Source organism: Strongylocentrotus purpuratus, unplaced genomic scaffold (genome assembly GCF_000002235.5).
Source record: "Strongylocentrotus purpuratus isolate Spur 01 unplaced genomic scaffold, Spur_5.0 spur5_scaffold_8, whole genome shotgun sequence".
NCBI classification, from domain to species: Eukaryota; Metazoa; Echinodermata; class Echinoidea; order Camarodonta; family Strongylocentrotidae; genus Strongylocentrotus; species Strongylocentrotus purpuratus.
The window spans coordinates 28,382,095-28,404,425 of record NW_022145614.1 but is presented as its reverse complement, the minus strand read 5'-3'; the positions used below and the strand labels follow the sequence as shown (position 1 = coordinate 28,404,425).

The following is a 22,331-nucleotide window of genomic DNA, read 5'->3' as shown; positions in this document are numbered from 1 at the left end:
CTAACGTTAGACCCTAATAATGGATCTAGAAGATTGATTGACCTGGTCTCAGTGACGGGTAAACTTTTTTTTCTCAATTACTTGGTCTAACCATGAAAACCGTCTAATTAGATTTTCAAACAGTAACAGTTACGACCTAAATTAGGCCTAGGGCCAAGGGCTGTACTCTACATTTTAATGACAAGTTAACGTTAACGTTAGACTTAACTTAAACTGTTGTTTCTCTGTGATACAAGTGGGAAAGGAACACTTTTTTTTTCAAAAAAAAGAAAGAAGAACAATCCCCCTTTTTCCCCCTTCCTTTTTCCCAGGGGGGGGGGGTGGGGCGGCCACTGATCACGGGGATAAAAGTATACAGCTATGTAACAAGTAAATTTCTAAGGGGGAGAATGCCGACTTAAATAAATGATAATGATAAAATACCAAGGAATTTAGGAGTTTCATCCAATGGAAATTTGTATTAAAATAAGAGCCCCCGTCAGCACTAAAAGAGCCCACGTGAGAAGGTTCACGGGGGCTATTTTTTTTTTGGAAGAGCCCCCGTGGACAAAAATTTAATTTGAGCCCTGGTGGTTAACCAAATGTTGTTGTTTTTTAATTCTCAAGTTCTCCTGTTACAATGTGAGGAGGCGCGATAGCCCAGTTGGTAGAGCAATGGTCTCGTAATCCCGTGACCCGGGTTCGAAACCAAGGTGATGCGCTAGTGCCCTTTGGTAAGGCATGAATCCTCATTACCAGGTCTCTTGGAGACGACCTAAAGCCGTCCGTCCTCTGGTTGCTTACTAACAAGCTTTTATGCTTTCTTAGCAGTCAGGTAAAATAACCACCACCACTATACTACACTTCAATTGGTGAATTAAGACTCATCTTATTTCAAATATCAATCTTTTCAATATTCTTTACATGGATAGTTTTCTCGAATTGAATCATTGTACCATCATTCCCGCATTTTAACAATATACTATGTCCCACTCACACATATAAGATGTTTATCTATAAATAACCTTGCTTGTCATACATTTGTACTGCTAGGACTGCCTACAATAGATGAGTGTGTGTTCTTCAACTCATGTGAGAGTTTCAAATGAGCAAGATTGCTGGCCGAAACAACTCCCCAAATTTCTCTCTATCACAGTGATAGAGATCCAGGTGAAGGAATTGTATGGAAATAAGATATTTTATCATCCTACAATGTTAAGAATTCTGCAGATTATTCCTATTTTGTTTTACCTCTTCAATTTACAGGCTGTCCACTGCTGATTGTCACAGCCCCACATACTGAGTGGATACGTCTTAATCAAATGCACAAATAGGTAGGCTTTCATTGGTATTACCAAACACACACAGATTGGAGTTAGGTACAATAATTCATGGAATCATTCAAATTGTTTAGGATTGACTCTCATATCATACCTTTAATATCAAATCTCCTGTTCTCCTGTTGCACGCTCTGAAGGCTTCTTTGTATTCTTGGCTGCCATCTTCAAGTTTCCAAAGATTCCATTTATAATCTAAGGAGATTCTCGTTCCAATATAGAATGTTCTGTGAGATGGGAAGATAAGAGTGACCAGGAAGAGTAGGAACATTAATAATTTTGTCATCAAGTCTCTTTTAGAATAAAACAATACTCTATATATATATAGAATATTTTCTATGATGAGCGATTACTGTTCTTTTGCTGTTTCAAGGGGGAATATTTTTCATTATTTTTAAAGGAAAACAATGCATATCATTTCCTGGATAGGAATACAGAAATGTTAAATTAAAAGGAAGAAAACTCATATCTAAATATCATTATTTGCAAGATCATCAGTATTCAATAAAATGGAACTTTCTGTCATGTCAGAACACTGGTTTTTTCACTCTACCTGCATTAAAGGTAAAGACCAGTTTTGGAAACGCCCCCCTCTCAAAAAATGAAATGGAAGCTCTCATTACCAATCATGTGAAAGAATAAGTTTTGACTAATACGTGATCATACAAATTTTGCTGAGAAACCGCCTACTAATTGATATATTTGGTAAATTATTATATCTATTTGGACCTGATGAGATAATGCATGTGTCGCGCACATGTGCGTAGTCCCATATCTTTCTGTGTACAGTGCTTGTAACTTTACCAAGACTGGGTCAAATTTCTTATCATTTTGATGATTCCAGAACCTTGCAGTACACACCAATACTTATATGCTAGATGATCAACCTTTTCTGATTGATTCCACAACGTTTCTTTCACAATACAATCGCATGACCATAACTGGTCTTTAGCTTTAAGCAAACAAAGAATGATTCACATCATGAATGAATGAGATCTCTGTATGAGGTTCAAGAAACTTTCTTTATTTGCTGTGGATCGTATTCGCTCAACTGGTCTCTTTGGAAAGATATCACTGTTTACATGGCACAAACATACATGTACATGTATATGGTGATGTGTGCAGTTTTATGTTCTGCAAAGAAGAGTCGCTATGTCAAACACTCTTTGAATAAGATTAGTTGAGGTAAATACATGCAGGGCCAAATGTTTGCATAAGCTTGAAAACACAAGGACAATCCTGAACTTACCTGAAAAATCTGATAAATCCTTCAGCAGTAACGTAAGCTCTTCTCCTTCCAGCGCTTTCCATGCTAGCATAGGTAACACCGCCTGCTACAGCCGCTATCCCCGTCAGTCCCAGGAGCGTTTTCCTGAGTATCCTCCGTTTGGGCTTCACGGCCTCGGCAACAATGTCATGCTTCACTTCAGAGAACATCCTCTTCACTGAAGCATGACCGATGCTAGTTCTTAGTGCAAAAAGTGATCTCCTCATATTGCTGCCGGAGTGACAGACATTCGTCAGTGCTGAAGGGTTCTTTAACATGTGACGACAGAGTCTTGCCATCTCCATGTTGCCAGAGAAGAAGTTTCTGCTCAGTTTCCTTCTGTATTCATACCTGATCTCTGCATTCCTAGATGACAAAAGGAAAAATTTCGAAAATTCATCAATTCATGTAACTCTGTACATTTTGGTTTAAACATGAATGCTTGATAGCTTTCATTACAAAATGAACCACATCTGCAGCCTTCATGAGTCCACAATGAAGTAGATCTAGAGTAGCTTACTGTTTCAAACTCATACAAATCATAGATCCCCTGATTATGGTGCAAGAACACCTGTATTAAAGAAAACTATTTTGGACTTGTGAACTCTCCGAAAAATAATTATGACAGTACACAATATTGTAAAGTCCCACACAAAACAAAGTGGTCTCACATGGTTGAGGACTTGAGCTGCACTATTAGATTTTATTCCAACCACAAAATGGCTGCCAAGATGGCTGACATCCAGTCCATCAAACAATAATAACCAATCACAAGATTGGACAATAAATAGGTAACCAATAGAAAAGCTTGTAAAAGATAGAGTGCCATGTGCCATGTGTGCTGGGTTGAATAGCTAAGAGATAAGGAAGAGTGTGTGTGTGATGCTATAGCAGGTAATGTGCATGAGGATGAATGAATAGGGACAGAACAATAGAAGCCAAGAGCTAGCAGACAGGAGAGAATGAATGTAGGTCAGGAGTGCGCTAAAGCATATCGGAGTGGAAAGCTAAATGTACAGTGTAAAATAAACAAGTAACCACTTGGATCAGTGAAATTAAAACCTTACATAATATACCATCTTCACAGAAAAATGTCCTCATTTTAAAAGATACATCGTATTAATATGCATTTGTTTTCGAAGAAAATGAGTCACATAAAATTTGCTTGAAATACCTGAACACATCAAATCATGAAGTTTTCCTTCTGTACAATTCTCTCTTTTTCTTTTTTTTAAAGAAATAGCATCCATTCATAATCATATTAGGGAAAATTAAACTGTTTAAAATGAAAGGTCACATACATATAGCAAATACAAAATAATGGTATGCTTTCATCAATGAACATCTTTCAAACAACGTCCTAACTTCAATGGGTTCTATCCTTTTTCACCCTGAGAATTCCAGTCGGATGATTTGTAGACATAAACATTAAATAATTTCCTTTTTTTCCTGTTTCTGTCACAAATGACAAAATATCAAATACTTCATACCCAATTTGGCAATTTTTAACAAAAACTATAAACAAAATACATGGCAATGTCTTCACCTAAAGAAAAATATATAACTGTTTCGTGAATCGCTGTTAAAAATTCTTTTTAAATAAGTTAGCCAACTAAACAATGAAATACAATGTACACAGAGAATATGCACGCATTCTGACATATAACTCTTTCAAAACTGTCCCAGATTTAAGGAGACATTATACAAATACGGTGTCTATGGTAGATATAATCTCGACTATACATGATTTATGTAATGAGAAAAAACACATCTTATGAATTCATGTATCAAGAATCTGTTTTAAATCCAAATATCTAAAAACATCAATATAAGTCAAATGACTAAAAATGATGTCCAGAAAACAATGTAAACATGTACTTAAAATCAAATAATCCCATCAATTTTTGTTGTTGACACATTTATATAGTCCTTTTTGTAAAATAATGCAGGTCAACCCTGTGACCAATACAATCTGAATCTCACATTTTTTAATTTTTTTTTTTTTAATCTTAAAATTCAGCACAATTGCAAAATTGCAATCAAAATTGACATTTTAGTCTTTTTTCTTCTTTTATATAAATAAAAGATGGGCGCATTGAGGAGTTCACCCAATGGACGTGTAACTAACAAATTTGATGGAAAAACACATGACAAAATGTTTGAAAGTTTGTCTTCTTCCTTTTCCCGTCTAAACATTAAAAACTGACAATGTAATCCTATCTTTACTGACAAGTCCTACGAAAATATCATAAATCTTCCAAAACGTTCAAAAATCAAGAATTCTATCAATTACATATTGTCACAAATAATGGGGCCATGGCGAATGCAAGGTATGACAGCGAAAAGTGAAAATCAGCAAGTCTTTCAATCATCTACCACTATTGCAAACATTAGTTCTCGAAAGTCTTTACAGTTTGTAATCTTGAAACTTGGCGGGTACTTTAACCTGTCGACCAGATCTCGAACGTGCGGATGAGGACGGCTGAGGTCGGGGTTGGTCAGCGGATGAGGACGGCTGATGTTGGGGTTGGTCAGCGGATGAGGACGGCTGATGTTGGGGTTGGTCAGCGGATGAGGATGGCTGAGGTTGAGGTTGGTCAGCGGATGAGGACGGCTTAGGTTGCTCAGCTGATGAGGATGGCCAAAGTTGAGATTGGTGAGTCGTCGACCTCAGTTGATATTGGGGTCTGAGTTGAAGTTGGCCAACCGGCGAGGACAGCTGATGTTGGGTTTGGGTAGTCGGCCGTGATGGCCTAGGTTGTTGCTGAAGTGGGGCTGAGTCAATTAGCCTGGAGTGGTGGCTATAATTGGTTGGCTGGTGTGATGCTTGTTGCTGAACAGACAAACTTGACCGTGATGGTTGGTCATGGTCTGACTGTCGGTGATGAAGGATGCGTTCTGTTGAACTAGTTGGCTGGTTTGAGGCTTGTTGCCGAACAGACAAACTTGACCGTGATGGTTGGTCATGGTTCGACTGCTCGTGATGGAGGATGCGTTCTGGTGGTCGAGATGACCACGTGATATAGGCTGGTCCATGGCTAGTAGGTTGATTTGACTGCACCTTTCTCCTAGTCTCGTCTTCTGCTGGGGGACCTGGTGGGTACTGTGTCGTTGTCCTCTCAGTCCCATGTATTGACGTAGGCTGTGGGGTTGGTGGGGATGGTGGAGTTGACATCACTTGTGGGGCTCTAGCTCGATGCGGTTTCAAACGATTATGATGGACCCGTCGCTTGAACTTTTCATCATGGACATGAACTATGTCATAATTTAGTCCATCATCTGATGAGGAAGATACTCTGAAAGGACCTTTCCAGTTTGGTTCGAGTTTGTTCCTGATGTTGGTAGGGTCATGTAACCAAACAAAGTCACCTGTGTCATACTTTGAAATGCGTTTCTTCACATCATACTGTCGTTTCTGTTGTTCCTGTTGCTGTCGTGTATTTTGTATGGTGTACTCCCATGCTTTTCTCAATCGCTCAGACAGGTTGGTTGTGTATTCGAGGAGTGTCTTGCCAGATGACGATGGAGGGGGAGTTGAACAGGTGATGTTCGCAGGTGTACGGGCTTCCCTGCCATGCATGATGTAGTATGGCGTCAAACCTGTTGAGGCATGAGTACTTGTGTTGTACGCTAACTGGACTTGATTGATGTGAGTGTCCCATTCTCCTCCTTGATGAGAAATGTACTTCGCAATTTGATCTTTGATGGTGCGATTACAACGTTCGACTATGCCAGCTCCTTGGGGATGATAGGGTGTCGATCTAGACTTTTTGATGCCCAATTTGCTGCATAGTTCTTGCACTAATCTGGACTCGAACTGTCGACCTTGGTCTGTGTGCAAAGTCTCTGGAATACCATGCTCTTTCACATATTCTTCGAACAAATGTTTGGCGATGGTTGGAGCAGTCTGATCTTTCATTGGGAAGATATTGACATATTTGCTGAAATGATCAGTCACAACGAGTATATAGCGAAATCCTCGTCTTGAACTTGGAAGCTCAGCAATGTCGGCAAAAACCATCTCCAAAGGGCGAGTAGTGGTAATGGGACGTAAGGGTGCTTGATGCTTAGGGGTTGGTAACCGGAAGGACTCGCAAGCTGTGCATGTGTTGCAGAAATCAGTGATTTCCTTGTTCATGAAGGGCCAATAGCACATTGACTCTGCTCTCTGCATTGTGCGATGAGCGCCGAAATGTCCGGATGATGGGTCACCGTGTAACTCTTGAAGTACCCTTGGAATGAGGGAGTTTGGTACGACAAGTTGGAATGAGAGATTACCAAGCTTGTCTTTCTTCTTCCTGTAGAGTATACCGTCTTGGAGGATGAATTTGGGATACTGCCACAAGAGACGTCTAACCCGGGGGTTGTGTCTACGGATCTGTCGAATGGTTGGCCGCTCACCATTGTTAACGCATTCGATGACTGTACTGATGTCTTGATCTAGTTGCTGTTCATGTTGAACATCTACATCACTGTCAAGGATTACACCACGATAAGGATGAAGGACGTTTGGTGCAGACTGCCTCGTTGCATCATTGGGAGTAGATGTGTTTGTTGATGAACGAGTCTCGACTGCATTACACAGTGAATTGGTCACCATGTGCTTGAGTAGCTGATCTGTCAATCTTGGAGTGACTTGGCTTTCTTGACTCGGGCGTCTAGATAATGCATCTGCATTTCTGTGTGATTGTCCTTTCTTGTGAATAAGGCTGAACGTGTAGGAATTGAGTTCCAATATCCATCGTGTTCTCTTCCCAGTTGCATCGTCTTGAATTGGGAACTTCCTGAGAGCCAAAAGAGGTTTGTGGTTTATTTGATATTTTGTCATTTGTGACAGAAACAGGAAAAAAAGGAAATTATTTAATGTTTATGTCTACAAATCATCCGACTGGAATTCTCAGGGTGAAAAAGGATAGAACCCATTGAAGTTAGGACGTTGTTTGAAAGATGTTCATTGATGAAAGCATACCATTATTTTGTATTTGCTATATGTATGTGACCTTTCATTTTAAACAGTTTAATTTTCCCTAATATGATTATGAATGGATGCTATTTCTTTAAAAAAAAAATAGCATCCATTCATAATCATATTAGGGAAATTAAAACCTTACAATATCATACTTTTCTTAAAGCTTTGAGTGCCACAAAATTACATATCGGATATACTAACAAGAGATACATGTGACGTAAAGCATTTTGACAACAAAAAGTCAATTCTAATTTATATAGATCTAGTCGACCACACCCACAACCATAGGAGCATCACTATCCTGGCTGTGTAATAAAAGCTGTGCTTTTGATTCTCAACATTTCAAACACCACTGTACAAAACTCAACTGATTTCACTCAAAATCGGTACTTCAGTGACAATTGATGACACCTAAATAGCAGTAAAATACATTTTTTTTAACTTACTGATGTTAAAAAGAATAATTTAAAAATTCAAATTGTAAGTCTAGTGTCAAACTTTGCTTAGATCTACAGCTGCATCGACATGATTGAGTAGAGTCAATGCGATATTGTGTGGGGTGTATATTTGTGTATGGGTCTAATAATACCCGCCTCACAGCAAGCATGCAGTGCTAGATGTCAATACGCATTAGCATTGACCCTCTTAGACCGAAAGCTTCAGTCCCTGATATCGACGGTGGTTCCGCTGAGATTGCATCTGGGCAATTCCACGGTAACGGAAGGACACTCAGACAAGATTTTTGAACTTCAGGTTCATACTAAAAGAACTGTTTTATTAGTATAAGATGTGAAACAGTACAGATATAATACCTATATAAGTGCCTTTAATTCTCCCCAAAAAAATTGTCATTATAGTTAATTAGTTTAAGAATGTGCATATTAATTATCTCGGTAACGGAAGGACATAAAAATGGACATGGTTTTTCCAGTTAATTAGTGTTTATCCAAACTTTGTGAAGTTGATGAAGCTTTCCACTTGACTGAAACACATTTTGTTCCCCATAGTTTAATACATACTAATAAAACATTTCTTTTAGTATGAACCTGAAGTTCAAAAATCTTGTCTGAGTGTCCTTCCGTTACCGTGGAATTGCCCATCTGGCTCCACTGACTGCCTCTATACAAAGACTGAAGTACGGCCTATGCCGTACTAGTGGAACAAATGGTTCGGTTCGGCAGGACCGCGATGAATGAGATATGCAACAAGATTTTCACTCTTTACATCCTCATAAATGCACTTTTGTTGCAATATTACAATAGGCTAATAAAAATATAAAAAATAACAAACAAATATGGCTAGCTCATTTATATCCTACATTAATGATTAATCCGAGAAAGTCTCATAGTCGACATGATTCGTTGTCATCCATCTTGGTTTTAATTAATGAATATTCATTTTCTCTTTTCGAACGTCCAATAGCTACGTACGAGTCAACCCAGTGATATATGATTATTCATAAACCCAATATGAAACGAGTGCTTTGATTGGCCATTCGCTATGTTTTGGTAGGTTGACCCGGAAATATATCGGCCGGGTGATGTCATAGATTACTAATTTGAATGGATGAACGGTACGTTTCACGGTTCGGAGAAAAAAAATGGATAAATCATATAAGTAAGTCCAAAAATTTCGCATTTGTATGATAGGTCAATTATTATTATTTAGTGTAAATAGGAGTACAATACATAGGTCTATACTTAATTTATATCTGATTTATAAATCAGAAAATTAGATCTAAATAGTGAAAATCAGGGGAGAAAGCTCTATCACCATAAGTGGCAGCTGGATTGGCCAGATTACCCCCACGGTATGAGATCTCTGTAGTACCGTCTGTATATGGGGAATGTCAACAAATGTCAGTTTTATTGAAGAAATGACCCATATCAGACGGTTATTTCTGTCTATGACTCTCTTAGACCGAAAGCTTCAGTCTCTCTAATCGTCGGTTGTTCCACCGAGACTACGCCTTGCTCCACTAGACCTCCGATTATAGAGACTGAAGTATGGCCTATCGGGACTGTGAGGGTAGAGTGACCGAACAGAGATGAACGAAATGCTCCGAGGTTTTTGTCACTTTTTACGTCTTCATCATATCTAATTTTGCTGCAATACTACAGCCCCCGTTATCTATTCAATAACGAAAACTTAAATATATACTTTGACTTACGATAGCTTGCTTATTCAGCTCCAAAATAGATTTTTTTGCATTCGAAAAAGACTTCTCGTCAGTCAGCCATCTTGAATTGAGTATAATGAATATTCATTATAAAGTTTGCGAAAGGTCGATAGACTCCACCCCCAATGACCTATCACAGATATACATGTACGTGCACGAGCGCGTAAGTGAGCCCATAGAGATCCTGTAAGATAATAAAGACCCCTGATCGTTGTGTGCGTTAATAATACAGCTAGTCCATTGACCCAGAAATATATCTTGCGGATCATAGATCACAGTTCAAGTACGGCGAAAGGTACAGCTTGACGAAAATGGGACAATTCGTATAAGTAAGTCCATTAATTTCATATTTGGAGAAGAGGTCATTTAAAAATATGTAGTGTAAATAGGAGAACACTACTCGAACCTATTTTACATCTGAATTAGAAATCAGAAAATAAGATCTAAATAAAGAAAATCGGGGAGAAAATGTCGTGGACGAAAGATGTACATCGCTGGCTCTAGCTACCCCCACGGTACGAGATCTCTGTTGTACCGTCTGTATATGGGGAATGTCAACAAATGTCAGTTTTATTAAAGAAATGACCCATATCAGACGGTTATTTCTGTCTAGTATGACTCTCTATGCTTTGCTGGAGTGCCCACAACTAGTACTAGATCTAGTAGTAGTAGACTACTAGTACAACCGACTAAATCAACATTGTGCCAAAACAGAAGATGGTAGGTGTGTACTGAAAGTAATTTAAATTTGTAAGAAAATTTTGGCTCGCACCAGTTAATATATATCATATGCTCGATCTTGTAGTTGAAAAATTAAAGTTCTGACTTGTTTTTAATTATTGAGATTGAGCATTGTGATTGTACAAAACGTGACACAAAAATCAACACATGGGACAGACCACCATAAAATGTATTAATTATCGAAGTAAAAACATACCTAAAGTAAAAGTCACAGGTACAGTGTAGACAAAGCAAATCAGAATCGGGCAGCTGGATCTTAAAAGTCATAAGCACCACAGTTCTGAGCTGAGGTGGAGAGTCTCGAATTAATCAGCTTTGTATCTGTTACGGTGTTGTTCACTGACGAAATCCAAGAGCGGTCACGTTCGGGATTATGCAATCGCAATCACTGCATATGGTTGCATCATGATATGATATGAATATAACCTGGGAACCAAGGTATTGGGGCGCTCGTGCAGGGAGGGGGGGGGGGGGGGTGTTTTGTTTAGGGACGAGATGGTGTTTGGCTTTTAAAACAGAAGGTTGAGTTCTGGGGAGAGGTGAGAAATAATTTGTGAGCGTTATGCAAGTGTGGACGAACATCAGAGAAAAAAATGTTCCCTGAAAAGAATGGCTCTAATTCAAACGCCGTCATATTCTAAATTTGACAAGTATATAGCAGCTTAAAAAATGGTAAGTGACGTTAAGTCATAAGTTTTTTTAAAAATTCTATTCTCTAATTTCTTTTACCATTCATGACATGAGATGAGATGTGGGGCTTAAATGACAATAAATAGAAAGAGAATTACAGAAGGAGGCAGGTGAAAAGATAAGAATATATACGCGTGGGAGGGGGCTATATCACCCCCGAAAATCATCTCTCATGGAGGCATCGGGGATCGAACCCGAGACCATGCGAACTTTGGTCGAACGCTCTGCCAACTGAGCTATACCCTCTTGACAATATCACTAGATTTATAAATCCATGATATACCAAAGAGGGTCGGAGGGTGCAATGTATTTCAAACAGGAACATTTCGCAATATCCTCTGTTTCTATGGTAATGCGATAGAAAGTTAGTAACAATTTTCAGGTTGTGAGTCAAAGATGGCTAGATTGGTTAGGCTGAGAATTCGAGGACGCTCGATATGAGAAAAGGAAGATACTTATGACGTGTGCATTTGTGATAGAGAGAGAGGGAGAGAAAGAGAGAAGGGAGAGAGGGAAGAAGAAAAAAAGAAGAGAGAGGAGGGAGATAGAGGGGAATGAGAGAAATGAGAAGGAAGAAGAGAGTGAGGGAGGAGAAGGGGTTGCATTTCATTTTTTCGATAAATACTGATGTCCCCCTCATCATTTCAGTGCCCCCTCACAGGTAAACTCAAGCCACAACAATAATAATAATATTTAATTTTTATATAGCGCTTAATTAATGTCTCTAAGCGCTTTACAAATATACTATTACCCCAGTCATTGGATTCAGTGCTTGCCCGCACACACTATGTGCACAATCTCCACTCCCTGGAGAGCATTCCAGCCGGGCGTTACTTGACGCTCACAAGCTGTTTGACCAACAATGACGGTCGCATCCTACCGGGTACCCATTTGACACCTGGGTGGAGAGTAGCAAGTCCAGTTTAATATCTTGCGAAAGAATATTAGTGCCGTGTTGGGATTCGAACCCTCGACCTTCGCATCTCCAGTCAAGCGCCTTAAACCACTCGACCAAGACACGACCTCGCCACCCACATACACGCAACTTATCCTTACAATCATCTCCATTGAGTCAACGGTAATAACTTTTTACTCTCTCTCTCTCTCTCCATATTGTAGTGAGAGCTAGAAAACTGATAATGAAAAGAGAAAGAAATATCCTTTTTTCCGGAGAAAGTAAAATGGAAGAGATTGAAGAGAGCTGACATGAAAAAATCCCCATGGAGGCACCGGGGATCGAACCCGGGACCTTACGATTATAAGTCGGCTGCTCTGCCACTGAGCTATGCCCCCGTAAGCATGTTATCAAAATATCTAAAGAAATACATGTTACAAAAATTACTATCTGGTAGGGGAATTTCTGAAAGGAAAAAAAGTGAACAAAAATATGGGAAAATCGGGTACGCATGCGTCAATAACTTTTGGTTGGGCGGTAACGTAATTTTTCAAGATTTTCATGGTTGTGCCTGTCTATAGCTCAAACAAAAAACTAATGAGCACAATATTTGTAATGAAATTACACAAAGATGGAAACGAAAATGGTTCCTGTTTCTGTTTCCATTTAAACATTTATCTTATGCCGAATATAATAGTCTTCTCCATGTTTTTTTTGATGAGATGTTTGGACTTGTGAATGATGTTTGAGTTAGTTAATGTTTGAGTTAGTTGGCCATTGGCCTGAAATACGATAATTAATCATAACAAAGGTGACGGGAAGTTCAAAGTGATAAACCAATAGAACGAAGGTTAAAAGCAAAGGAACATAATGGACTGCATAGAAGAGAGAGAGAGAGAAGGAGAAATGTGGATACCCCGCCAAATTTCAGCGGATCATGCGGATGTACAGGAGATCCAGGGGGTAGAGGGGGATAGGGTTTAAAAGATTAACGATTCATCATTTCATGATTTTCACCAGATATGAAATAAACATTTTATCGCCAGACCGATCATTTTTCTTCTTTCTGTTCCAACAATAATTATTTTGTTTACTAAATGGTGTCATGGCCTGTGGCCCCTACGGCCCTCAACCCCCCCCCCCTCTGGATATAGCCTAAATGTATTTTGTTTGCCAAATTATCTAAAGCGAATAAAGTAGCAGAAAAAAAAAAAACAGGATTACGAAAAGGATTTAGGCTGATTGAGCTGGGAATTCTATATATTTTGCAATTAAAAACAAATATTTTCTCGCCATTATTATTATTGTTATTGCTTAACATGATTAATAGACAAAGAATAATGGAGTGGAGATCGGCTTAATAATCATCGAAAACCTTCAACTTGGAGGCATCGGGGATCGAACCCGAGACCATCCGATCTTGAGTCGGACGCTCTGCCCACTGAGCTATACCCCCAATATCATTATCCTAATGTTTCCGCACAATAATATTAATCAAAAGTAGATTGGAGGGGATTTTTCTTTTTACTGCAAAGAGCGAGGAAATATATTATTTACACATGAGCAGTAGAAGAGATGGCCAGTGACGTGAAGTCATGTCCTTCTCTTACCATTTATGAAATGAAGTTTTTTAAATTTGGGATTTAAATGAAAAAGGAATAGAAAGAGAAAGAGGTCAGGGTAAAGGATGAGAAGGTTGGGAGGGGGCTAAATCATTCTTGAAAATCGTCTCATGGAGGCAGCGGGAATCGAACCCGAGACCTTCCGATCTTAAGTCGAACGCTCTGCCTACTGAGCTATACCCCCACATGTATTAACCAAATTTTCATGAAGAATAACATTCGGGGAGAACAATGTGTAGGGAATTTTTTATTTAAAAAAGAAAAGAAAAAGAAAAGGGAAGTGACGGATGCACAGTAGAAGAGAGACATCGGGGGGGGGGGGGGGGGGGGCGTTTCATGAAACAATTAGTCGGTGGTTTTTACCGACTAATATCATGTTCACCGACAATTTAGTCAGCGCTGACTAAATTTGACCAATCACAGGCCTGGAAAATAGTCGGTGACAAAAGAATTGTCGATGAACATGATATTAGTCGGTGAAAACCACCGACTAATTGTTACATGAAACGCCCCCTGGTCATACTAAATTTGCTATTCTCTAACTATTAATAAGATTAAATGGTGAAATTAAAGTTAGAACTTAAATAAAAAGATAGAGGGCAAAGATTGGGGAGGGGGCAGCGGCTATACTTCATTGAAATTATCCGGTGGAGGCGTAGGGGATCGAACCCGAGACCATCCAATCTTCAGTCGGTCGATCAGCCAACTGAGTTATACGCCCAAATGTATTAACCAAAATAATTCAGAAGAGCTACATTTGAACATTTAAAGAGACGGAAAGACAGACTGACAGTGAAAGTCAGTCTCTCCCTCCCTACTCCGCACCCTCACCCACACTTGTTAACAGAGAGAGAGAGAGAGAAAGAGAGAGAGAGAGAGAGAGAGAGAGAGAGCATAATAGATACAATAAAGGGAAAAGAGACGTCCAAATGGACATGGGAGACATAATATTGTGCCATTATTATCCACCGGTGATTATACCTTGAAAAAGAAAAATCCTCTATTGGAGGTATTGGGATTCGAAACCCAAGACCTTTCGATTTTAAGTCGAACGCTCTACCAACTGAGCTATACCCCCTCGACATAATCATGAGGTTTATGAATCAATAATATTCCGAGGAGGGTCGGAGGGTATTTGAAACGAGACCATTTCGCAATATCCTGTGTTTCTATGGTTATGCGATAGAAAGTTTAGTAACAATTCTCAGTTTGGGGGTTGAGGTTTACAAAGATGGCTAGATCGGTTAGGGTGAGGACACCGGAGTGTAGCGATATGAGAAAAGGGAAATATTTATGACGTGTGGATTTATGATAGAGAGAGGGCGGAGAGAGAGAGGGAGAGAGGGAGAGAGAGAGAGAGAGAGAGAGAAGAGGACAGATAAAGAGAACAAAAAGAAGAAGAAGAGCGAGGGGAGGGAGATAGAGGAGATTCAGAGAAAGGGGAATGAAGAGGAGAGAGAAAGAGGGGGGAAAGAGAGAGAGAGAGAGAGATGGAGAGAGAGAGAGAGAGAGAGAGAGAGAGAGGGGTGGGGGGGGTAGGGAAGGGTGGTGTGGATGGAGAAAGAGGGATGTTTAGAAAGGGGGATTTGCATTTCAATTTTTCGATTGTTCTCCATGAAATAGAAAGAGCTAGAAACCTGATGAAAGAAAGAGAAAGAAAGATCCTTGTAATCAGAAAAATTAAAGTGGACGGGATTGAAGAGGGCTGACATGAAAAAATTCCCATGGAGGCACCGGGGGTCGAACCGAGACCTTCCGATTATAAGTCGTTTGCTCTGCCACTGAGCTATACCCCCATAATCATGTTCTCAAAAATCCTTTAAGGATACATTTAAAAAAAATACTATCTGATGGGGGAATTTCTGATTATTATTGCAACCAAAAAGATATGCTGGAAGAATCAGGGACGCATGCGTAAATAACTTTTGGTTGTCTCTAAACAATAATATTAAAGACAAGTACACGTTTGGAGAGGATATTTCATTTTACTGCAAAGAGCAACGAACCAATTGAAGAGATGGCCAGTGACGTGAAGTCATGTCCTTCTCTTACCATCCATGAAATAAAATTTGGGATTTAAATGAAAAATGAATAGAAAGAGAAAGAGGTCAGGGAAAAGGATGAAAAAGTTGGGAGTGGGCTAAATCATTCTCGAAAATCATCTCATGGAGGCAGCGGGAATCGAACCCGAGACCTTCCGATCTTAAGTCGAACGCTCTGCCTACTGAGCTAAACCCCCAAATGTATTAACCAAATGTTCCTGAAGAATAACATTCGGGGGAGAACAATGTGTAGGGAATTTTTTATTTTACTGCAATTAAAAAAGCAAAAAGAAAAGATAAGGGAAATGGCGCATGCTTAATAGAAGAGAGACATGAGGTCATACTAAATTTGCTATTCTCTTACCATTAATAAGATTAAATGGTGAAATTAAATTTGGAACTCAAACATAGAGATAGGAGGGAAAGATTGGGGAGGGGGCAGTGGCTATACTTCATTGAAATTATCCGATTGAGGCGTAAGGGATCGAATCTAAGACGATCCAATCTTCTGTCGGTCGATCAGTCAACTGAGTTACACCCAGGGGCGGATCCACGTGGCGATTATTCCTGCCCGGCCCCCAGCCCTCCAAAACGATAAAAAAAAATAGGATAATAACGTAAAGTTAACCTTTATAAAACAAAAAACAAAAGCCCCCCCCCCCCGCTTATTCGCCGGCCGGCTGAGTCGGCACTAAATTTTATATTAAGATTTGGCTACCCCTCCCCCCTTGACGCCGTCTGGATCCCCTGCAGGCGCGGATCCACGGGGGGGGGGGGGGGGGGGTGGCTGACGGGTCATACAAAACAAGAATTAAAAAAAAAATTCTCACGAATTAGGTGAAAAAAGAAAAAAAAATAGTGGTCTCACCCCCCCCCCCCCCGCTTATTCACCGGCTGACTGAATCGGCGCAAAATATTTCCTGAAAAATTGGACCAAAAAAAAAAAGTGCCTCCTACCCCCCTCCCCCCCGCTTATTCACCGGTGGCTGAGTCGCAACTAATATTTTTTTACGGATTGGCCCCCCCCCCCTCTTCCCGCCGGCTGGTTCGCCACTGGTTACACCTCCAAATTTATTAACTAAACTAATTTAGAAGAGCAACATTTGAAAATTTAGAGAGACGGGAAGACAGACTGACGGTGACAGAGAGAGAGAGAGAGAGGGAGAGAGAGAGAGGGCGAGCATAATAGATGAAATAAGGACAAGGGGAAAGATAATATGTCCAAATGGACACGGAAGACATTATATTGTGCCATTATTATACACCGGTGATTATTCCTTGAAAAAGAAAAATCCTCTATTGGAGGTATTGGGATTTGAAACCCAAGACCTTTCGATTTTAAGTCGAACGCTCTACCAACTGAGCTATACCCCCTCGATATAATCATGAAGTTTATCAATAATATTCCGAGGAGGGTCGAGGGTATTTCAAACGAGACCATTTCGCAATATCCTATGTTTTCTCAGTTTAGGGGATGAGGTTTACAAAGATGACTAAATCGTTAAAGCTATGGTCACAAATCAAAGCGGCGACCGACCGATTAGTAGCCTGCTCGGTCACCGCTGAAATTCTCGCTACCCTAAATAGGTACGAAAATCTCGGCACAATCGCTATTTGGGGTAGCGAGAATTTAGGCATCGCCCAGCGATTTTTGGAGAAGTCGAGCAGGCTGTAGAGCCCCAGCGATGCCTGGGCGGTCCCCTGTCGGTTTCCCGTCGGTTTCCCGTCGGTCGCCGGTCGATTTTAGGTCAAAACTGGGCGAAATCGCGGACCTTTTCCGCGCGGTGTCCCCGCAGTGACCGACCGGTGACCCACCGATTCCCGAGCAGTCTTCCACCGGCCGCCGGCTGATTTTAAAGATATTGTACAGCGGCCGGCCAGTGATCGGCGGGGCTCCAAAATACGCTCGGTGCCTGGTCGTTTGCCGCCCGGGCACCGAACTAATCGAGCGTTCGCCGCCGAGCGATTTAGGTCTAAAATTGAAGCCGCTACTGGTCAAAGGCTGCCGACCGATTTTGGACTCGCCGCCCAGTGACCGACTGATCTCCCAGCGGCGACCGAGCGGCGACCGGGCGGCGGCCGAGCAAAATTGGCTAAAAACTCGCCGCTCGGCCGCCGAGCAGGTACTTGTGGGTAATGTGACCATAGCATTAGGGTGAGGACACTGGAGTGTGGCGATATGAGAAAAGGGAAATATTTATGACGTGTGGATTGATAATAGACAGAGAGAGAGAGAGCGGAGAGAGAGAGAAAGAGAGGAGAGAAAGGATGAAGAAGGAGAAGAGAGAGAGGGGGAGTGAGATATGAGTGAGGGGGAGTGTAGAGGTGTCGTGGTCGAGTGGATGGTATGGAAGGTAGGGAAGGAATGGTGGTAAGGGGTTATGAGGTACGTCATGGAGAGAGATGGATATTTGGAAAGGGAGACTTGCATTTCATTTTTCGAGATATACTGGTGTCCCTGATCGTTTAAGTGACCCATCAAAGTGCCACTCACGCCACGCCACTGCCTACATACATGCAGCTTATCCTTACATCTCCATTGAGTCAACGGTAATCACTTTTCACCTTCTCTCTCTCTCTATTGTAGTGAAATAAATGAAAAGAGAAAGATATCAGGAGAAAGGATAATGGACGAGATATTGAAGAGGATTTACATGAAGAAAAATATCCACTTGGAGGTACCGAGGATCGAACCCGGACCAGTTCTGATTTTAAGTCAGTTGCTCTGCCACTGAGCTACACCCCCATGAACATATTTTCAAAATTCCTAAAGGGTTATACACTATTGCTAGGAGAGACGAAGTGTTAGGATTCAGGAATACAGTATTCCATACCAGAATATTTCGCAATTTCCTGTTTTCCCATTTCCATTCGCTGATGTGGATGTGGTAGTGCAATGTGGAAGTTGTCTAGCTTACAGGCGCGTACGCAGGATTTTTTCAAGGGGAGGGGGGGGGGGGGGGGGGGGGGGGGGGGGGTGGGGGGGGGGGGGAGGGGTAGGAGGTAAGAGGACCCTTTTTTTTTCGGTCTCGAAATTTGAAAATTTGACATTTTGCTCCGTTGGGGGGCGGGGGGTAGGGTAAGCTTTTTTAGGTCAGCCATGGGAATATATATATAATATATATATATTTTTTTTTTAATAAATAAAAATAATAATAAAAAATAAAATCCAGGGGGGGGGGGGGGGGGGGAGGGGAGAGGGGGTTTTAGGGGATTATGAGGGGGGGGGGGTTTAACACAGAAAAATACCCATAGGGGGGTTTAACCCCCAACCCCCCCCCCCCCCCCCCCCCCCCCCCCCTTGTGTACACGCCTGCTGGCTTATATAAATGTATAGGCATACAGTATTTGCGTGGTTCGATTATTGTAATAAGCGGGAAGATAGCAGTATGCAAATATTTCAGTATCAACACTGGTAGCATATTAAAGAATACAAGCTAGCACGAAGATGATAACAACAAAATAAACTGTGAAAGTGCCGATCTTTTCATCCGAAAAACATTGCTCCTTTATGAATTAATGCAAATATAAAATTGTACTAGCAAAATTGTAATACTCATTCAAAAAAAAATATATAAGTAAATGAATAATGACAATGACATTTTGAGTACATTACTAGTCGAATAGCTAGTTGTTAGTCTCTTTCTATTTTAGATGAGTGAGTGTGTGTGTGTGGGTGGGTTTGTGTGCGGGAGGGCGGGAGCAAGGAGGAGCTTTGTTCCTACCAGTAAAATAACCTCCAGATTTTTTTTGGATTTTTTTATATGGAGTGAATAACATGTACAATTGACTTGTAAATTATGCTTATGTACTTTAAGTTAACTTTGTTGCTCAGTTAAATACTGCAAATTAGTTTTTGTTTGCTTATGTTCATGTATAAACAATTGATATCGAAAATTTCATTATTTTATTCAATTGTATATGTTGTTCTTGTTTGTATTACAATTGGAAGAATAAAACAAAATTACAAAAACTAAAAAGAGTGAGTAGGACGGGGTTTATGTGCGTGTGTGGGAGTGTGGAAGGGCGGACGCGCGCGTGTGCATTATCTCTTATCATGCCACAAGGCTAATCCCCATTGTGCCAAGCTATAAATCCCCCCGTGTCAAGTTATTTTGAGATAATATGATTAATACGATGGTACTATGAATAGCGCGTGCGAAACACGCAGCACAGTACAATGAGCATGAAAAATAACTGTTATTACGAATGAGTGCAATCATGCACAAGGCAGCGAAGCAATGGCTCACTCGCATGTACAAAGCACTTTAACGGTAGCGTGCATGTAGCCTTATGGCAGGATATGAGTTATTCATATATCAAAGTGGAATATATAATTTATATTGAATAGAATGGAATGGAGATTACAGAAAAAAAAGGGGTGTATATATTATCCCAGAGTATAGTGAATACATTTTCCAACAGTGATTTGGCAAATAGTCCTTCATGAATATTAACTGTGTTATTATTAATTAATAAAGAAATAGACAATATGTAATTGCGAACCAAGAAAGATGTAAAAACTTGATATCTAAACTTTTAAGGAATCTATGATCTCCAATCTAAGCTTTATTGATATCACGTTCATTCTTACATTCAAGGTAGTATGATAACATTTTAATAGGTCCTATATATTGCCTTGAATATTCGGCAGGTTTAATTTCTATCTCATTATATTAAATTGTGTAATACATAAAAAATAATGAGTGAAAATCATCAAGGGGAAAATCATACGAAATTTAGCTTTGTTTAAAAGTCATGACGAAGTGACATCTGGATTCTCCGTTGACAATTATTTAGGTCATAATCGTGTGGATATTTACTTCATAGCGCATTAGGTATCAAGATGAACTTTTTCTTCCTTGTCAAAAATCGGAGTGGTCCTTAGAATTTGGATCGTGATCAAAATACAGGCGAGCAAGGATTTCTTTCATCTACTTGATTTCTGAAAGGCTAATTATGGTGACTCGATGAATGACGTTGCGTGACGAAGACCATCATGGTTGGCTTAAACCTCATTTAACGAAGGGGAAAGTGAAAAATGCAAAAACATTTTTACCGTCTTTCAACCTTCCATTAGATTGTAATGCAAAGTAAGTGCAAATACAGTCAACACAAAAACCCTTTTAGCCTAAATATGTGGATTGCAATCTAATGGAAGGTTGAAAGACGGTAAAATTTTATTGCATTTTTCACTTTCCCTTCGTTAAATGGGCAGACAGTATGAATGCAATTAACAGTGACAGGTAATCAAAGATCCGAAGAAAGCCCGTCAGTTTGTGAGTTTACCTAAAATATATTTCAAAAAATTATCGCGTTTTATTCACGGCCTGATCTTAATGAGGCAGAAAGTAATCAAAAAAATCTTATCAATCCCGAATGACTATCAAACCTGAGATTTTTATCAATCTGTGTTTACTGGATTTTTAACTTTACTTTATTCAAAGCATTATGGAACAGGTCTAGATGAAGGCTTGCGGTAACTATGCAATGTGCTTAAACAATGTCGAGCGAACTGAGAATAGAGAAAGAGCCCAACAACCTAAGTCCATGCATAGAAGTCAATCCATTTAGTTCGTTAAGACAGTTCCTCGAAGCCCAAGAGCCATCTCTCCTGTGGACCCTTTGATGTTCTGATTGATATAGACTTTGGCAGATCTTGACAAATAGAAGCCTTATATCAACAATCAATCATGAATGCAACAGAATCAGCAGCCGGTACCGAATCATGGGAACATATTCATCCGATCCCTGCAGCCTGGTTTCTTGTTGTATGCACAGTGCTTTCTATTTCTTGCAACACCATCAACCTTATCGTTATACCTAGGCTGAATGATTTGGCAGACACTTCGAAAGTCTTTTATATCGCTCTCGCCATCTTTGATCTAATGGTCACGTTTATACATATCCTTATGATCAAACCTTCTATATCGGGTTACTGGATTTATGGTGAATTAGCTTGTAAAGCGATTGGATCCTGTGCGGGATTCGTGCCAGCCTTTTCATCAGCAACGGTGACACTACTCAACATCGACAGGTTTATCCTAATAATCCGACCCCTTCGATATCCGTCAATTGTTACTCGACGACGTTGTGTTGCTGTCTTGGTAGCGACGTGTTGCAGCATGGTCATCATTGGCCTTCTCGAATTCGAATTCGCAGGACACTCCTTTGACATCGTTCGCTTTCGAGAATTCGGGATGTGCCTCATGGACTCAACCGATAAAGACTTCTTACCAATAACCATTTTTAATTATACCATCTCGTTCTGGGCTCAAGCGGTTATCATCACGGTACTCTACTTGATCGTAATTCGAACTGCCTGGAAACACACCAACGATATGGCTCGACGTGAAGAAGCTGTATTCCGGATCCGAAAGTTCTACAATCGTATCAACCCGTCTGTATCTACGATTTCGTGTAAAGATCAGGTTATGAAAAACGATTACCAAATAGCAAAGCATGCATTAGCAGCAAGGAAAAAGAAATTGAAATCGGTAACTTTTGTAATTGCAATTACCGGTTCATATTTCATATGCTGGATTCCTTATACGATTTCGGAAATCGTGGAACCGATTTTCGGTCATCCAGTTTCACGTCAAGCTCAAGT

At 40.2% G+C, this 22,331-nt stretch overlaps 1 protein-coding gene and 7 non-coding genes across 8 annotated transcripts in view; all 8 read right to left on the bottom strand.

Moving 5' to 3' along the window:
• LOC590121 (uncharacterized aarF domain-containing protein kinase 5) overlaps window positions 1-10,856 on the bottom strand; it is a 29,398-nt gene extending 18,542 nt beyond the window's left edge. The window contains exons 1-3 of the mRNA XM_030975182.1: window positions 10,669-10,856; window positions 2,566-2,949; window positions 1,414-1,543 (exon numbers count right to left, since the gene is read on the bottom strand). Of these exons, the coding sequence (XP_030831042.1) occupies window positions 1,414-1,543; window positions 2,566-2,949; window positions 10,669-10,739 (585 nt within the window). The 5' untranslated portion in view covers window positions 10,740-10,856. The remainder of the gene's footprint in view (window positions 1-1,413; window positions 1,544-2,565; window positions 2,950-10,668) is intronic.
• A 479-nt stretch (window positions 10,857-11,335) lies between these two features.
• On the bottom strand, window positions 11,336-11,408 carry TRNAF-AAA. The gene has a single exon. It is a non-coding gene; the product is annotated as a tRNA-Phe (tRNA).
• Window positions 11,409-12,383: 975 nt separating this feature from the next.
• TRNAI-UAU lies at window positions 12,384-12,455 on the bottom strand. The gene has a single exon. It is a non-coding gene; the product is annotated as a tRNA-Ile (tRNA).
• A 985-nt stretch (window positions 12,456-13,440) lies between these two features.
• Window positions 13,441-13,513, bottom strand: TRNAL-CAA. Its single transcript has one exon. It is a non-coding gene; the product is annotated as a tRNA-Leu (tRNA).
• Window positions 13,514-13,790: 277 nt separating this feature from the next.
• Window positions 13,791-13,863, bottom strand: TRNAL-UAA. The gene has a single exon. It is a non-coding gene; the product is annotated as a tRNA-Leu (tRNA).
• Window positions 13,864-14,683: 820 nt separating this feature from the next.
• TRNAL-UAA lies at window positions 14,684-14,757 on the bottom strand. Its single transcript has one exon. It is a non-coding gene; the product is annotated as a tRNA-Leu (tRNA).
• A 1,088-nt stretch (window positions 14,758-15,845) lies between these two features.
• Window positions 15,846-15,918, bottom strand: TRNAL-UAA. The gene has a single exon. It is a non-coding gene; the product is annotated as a tRNA-Leu (tRNA).
• A 1,103-nt stretch (window positions 15,919-17,021) lies between these two features.
• Window positions 17,022-17,095, bottom strand: TRNAL-UAA. Its single transcript has one exon. It is a non-coding gene; the product is annotated as a tRNA-Leu (tRNA).
• Between the last annotated feature and the right edge of the window lie 5,236 nt (window positions 17,096-22,331).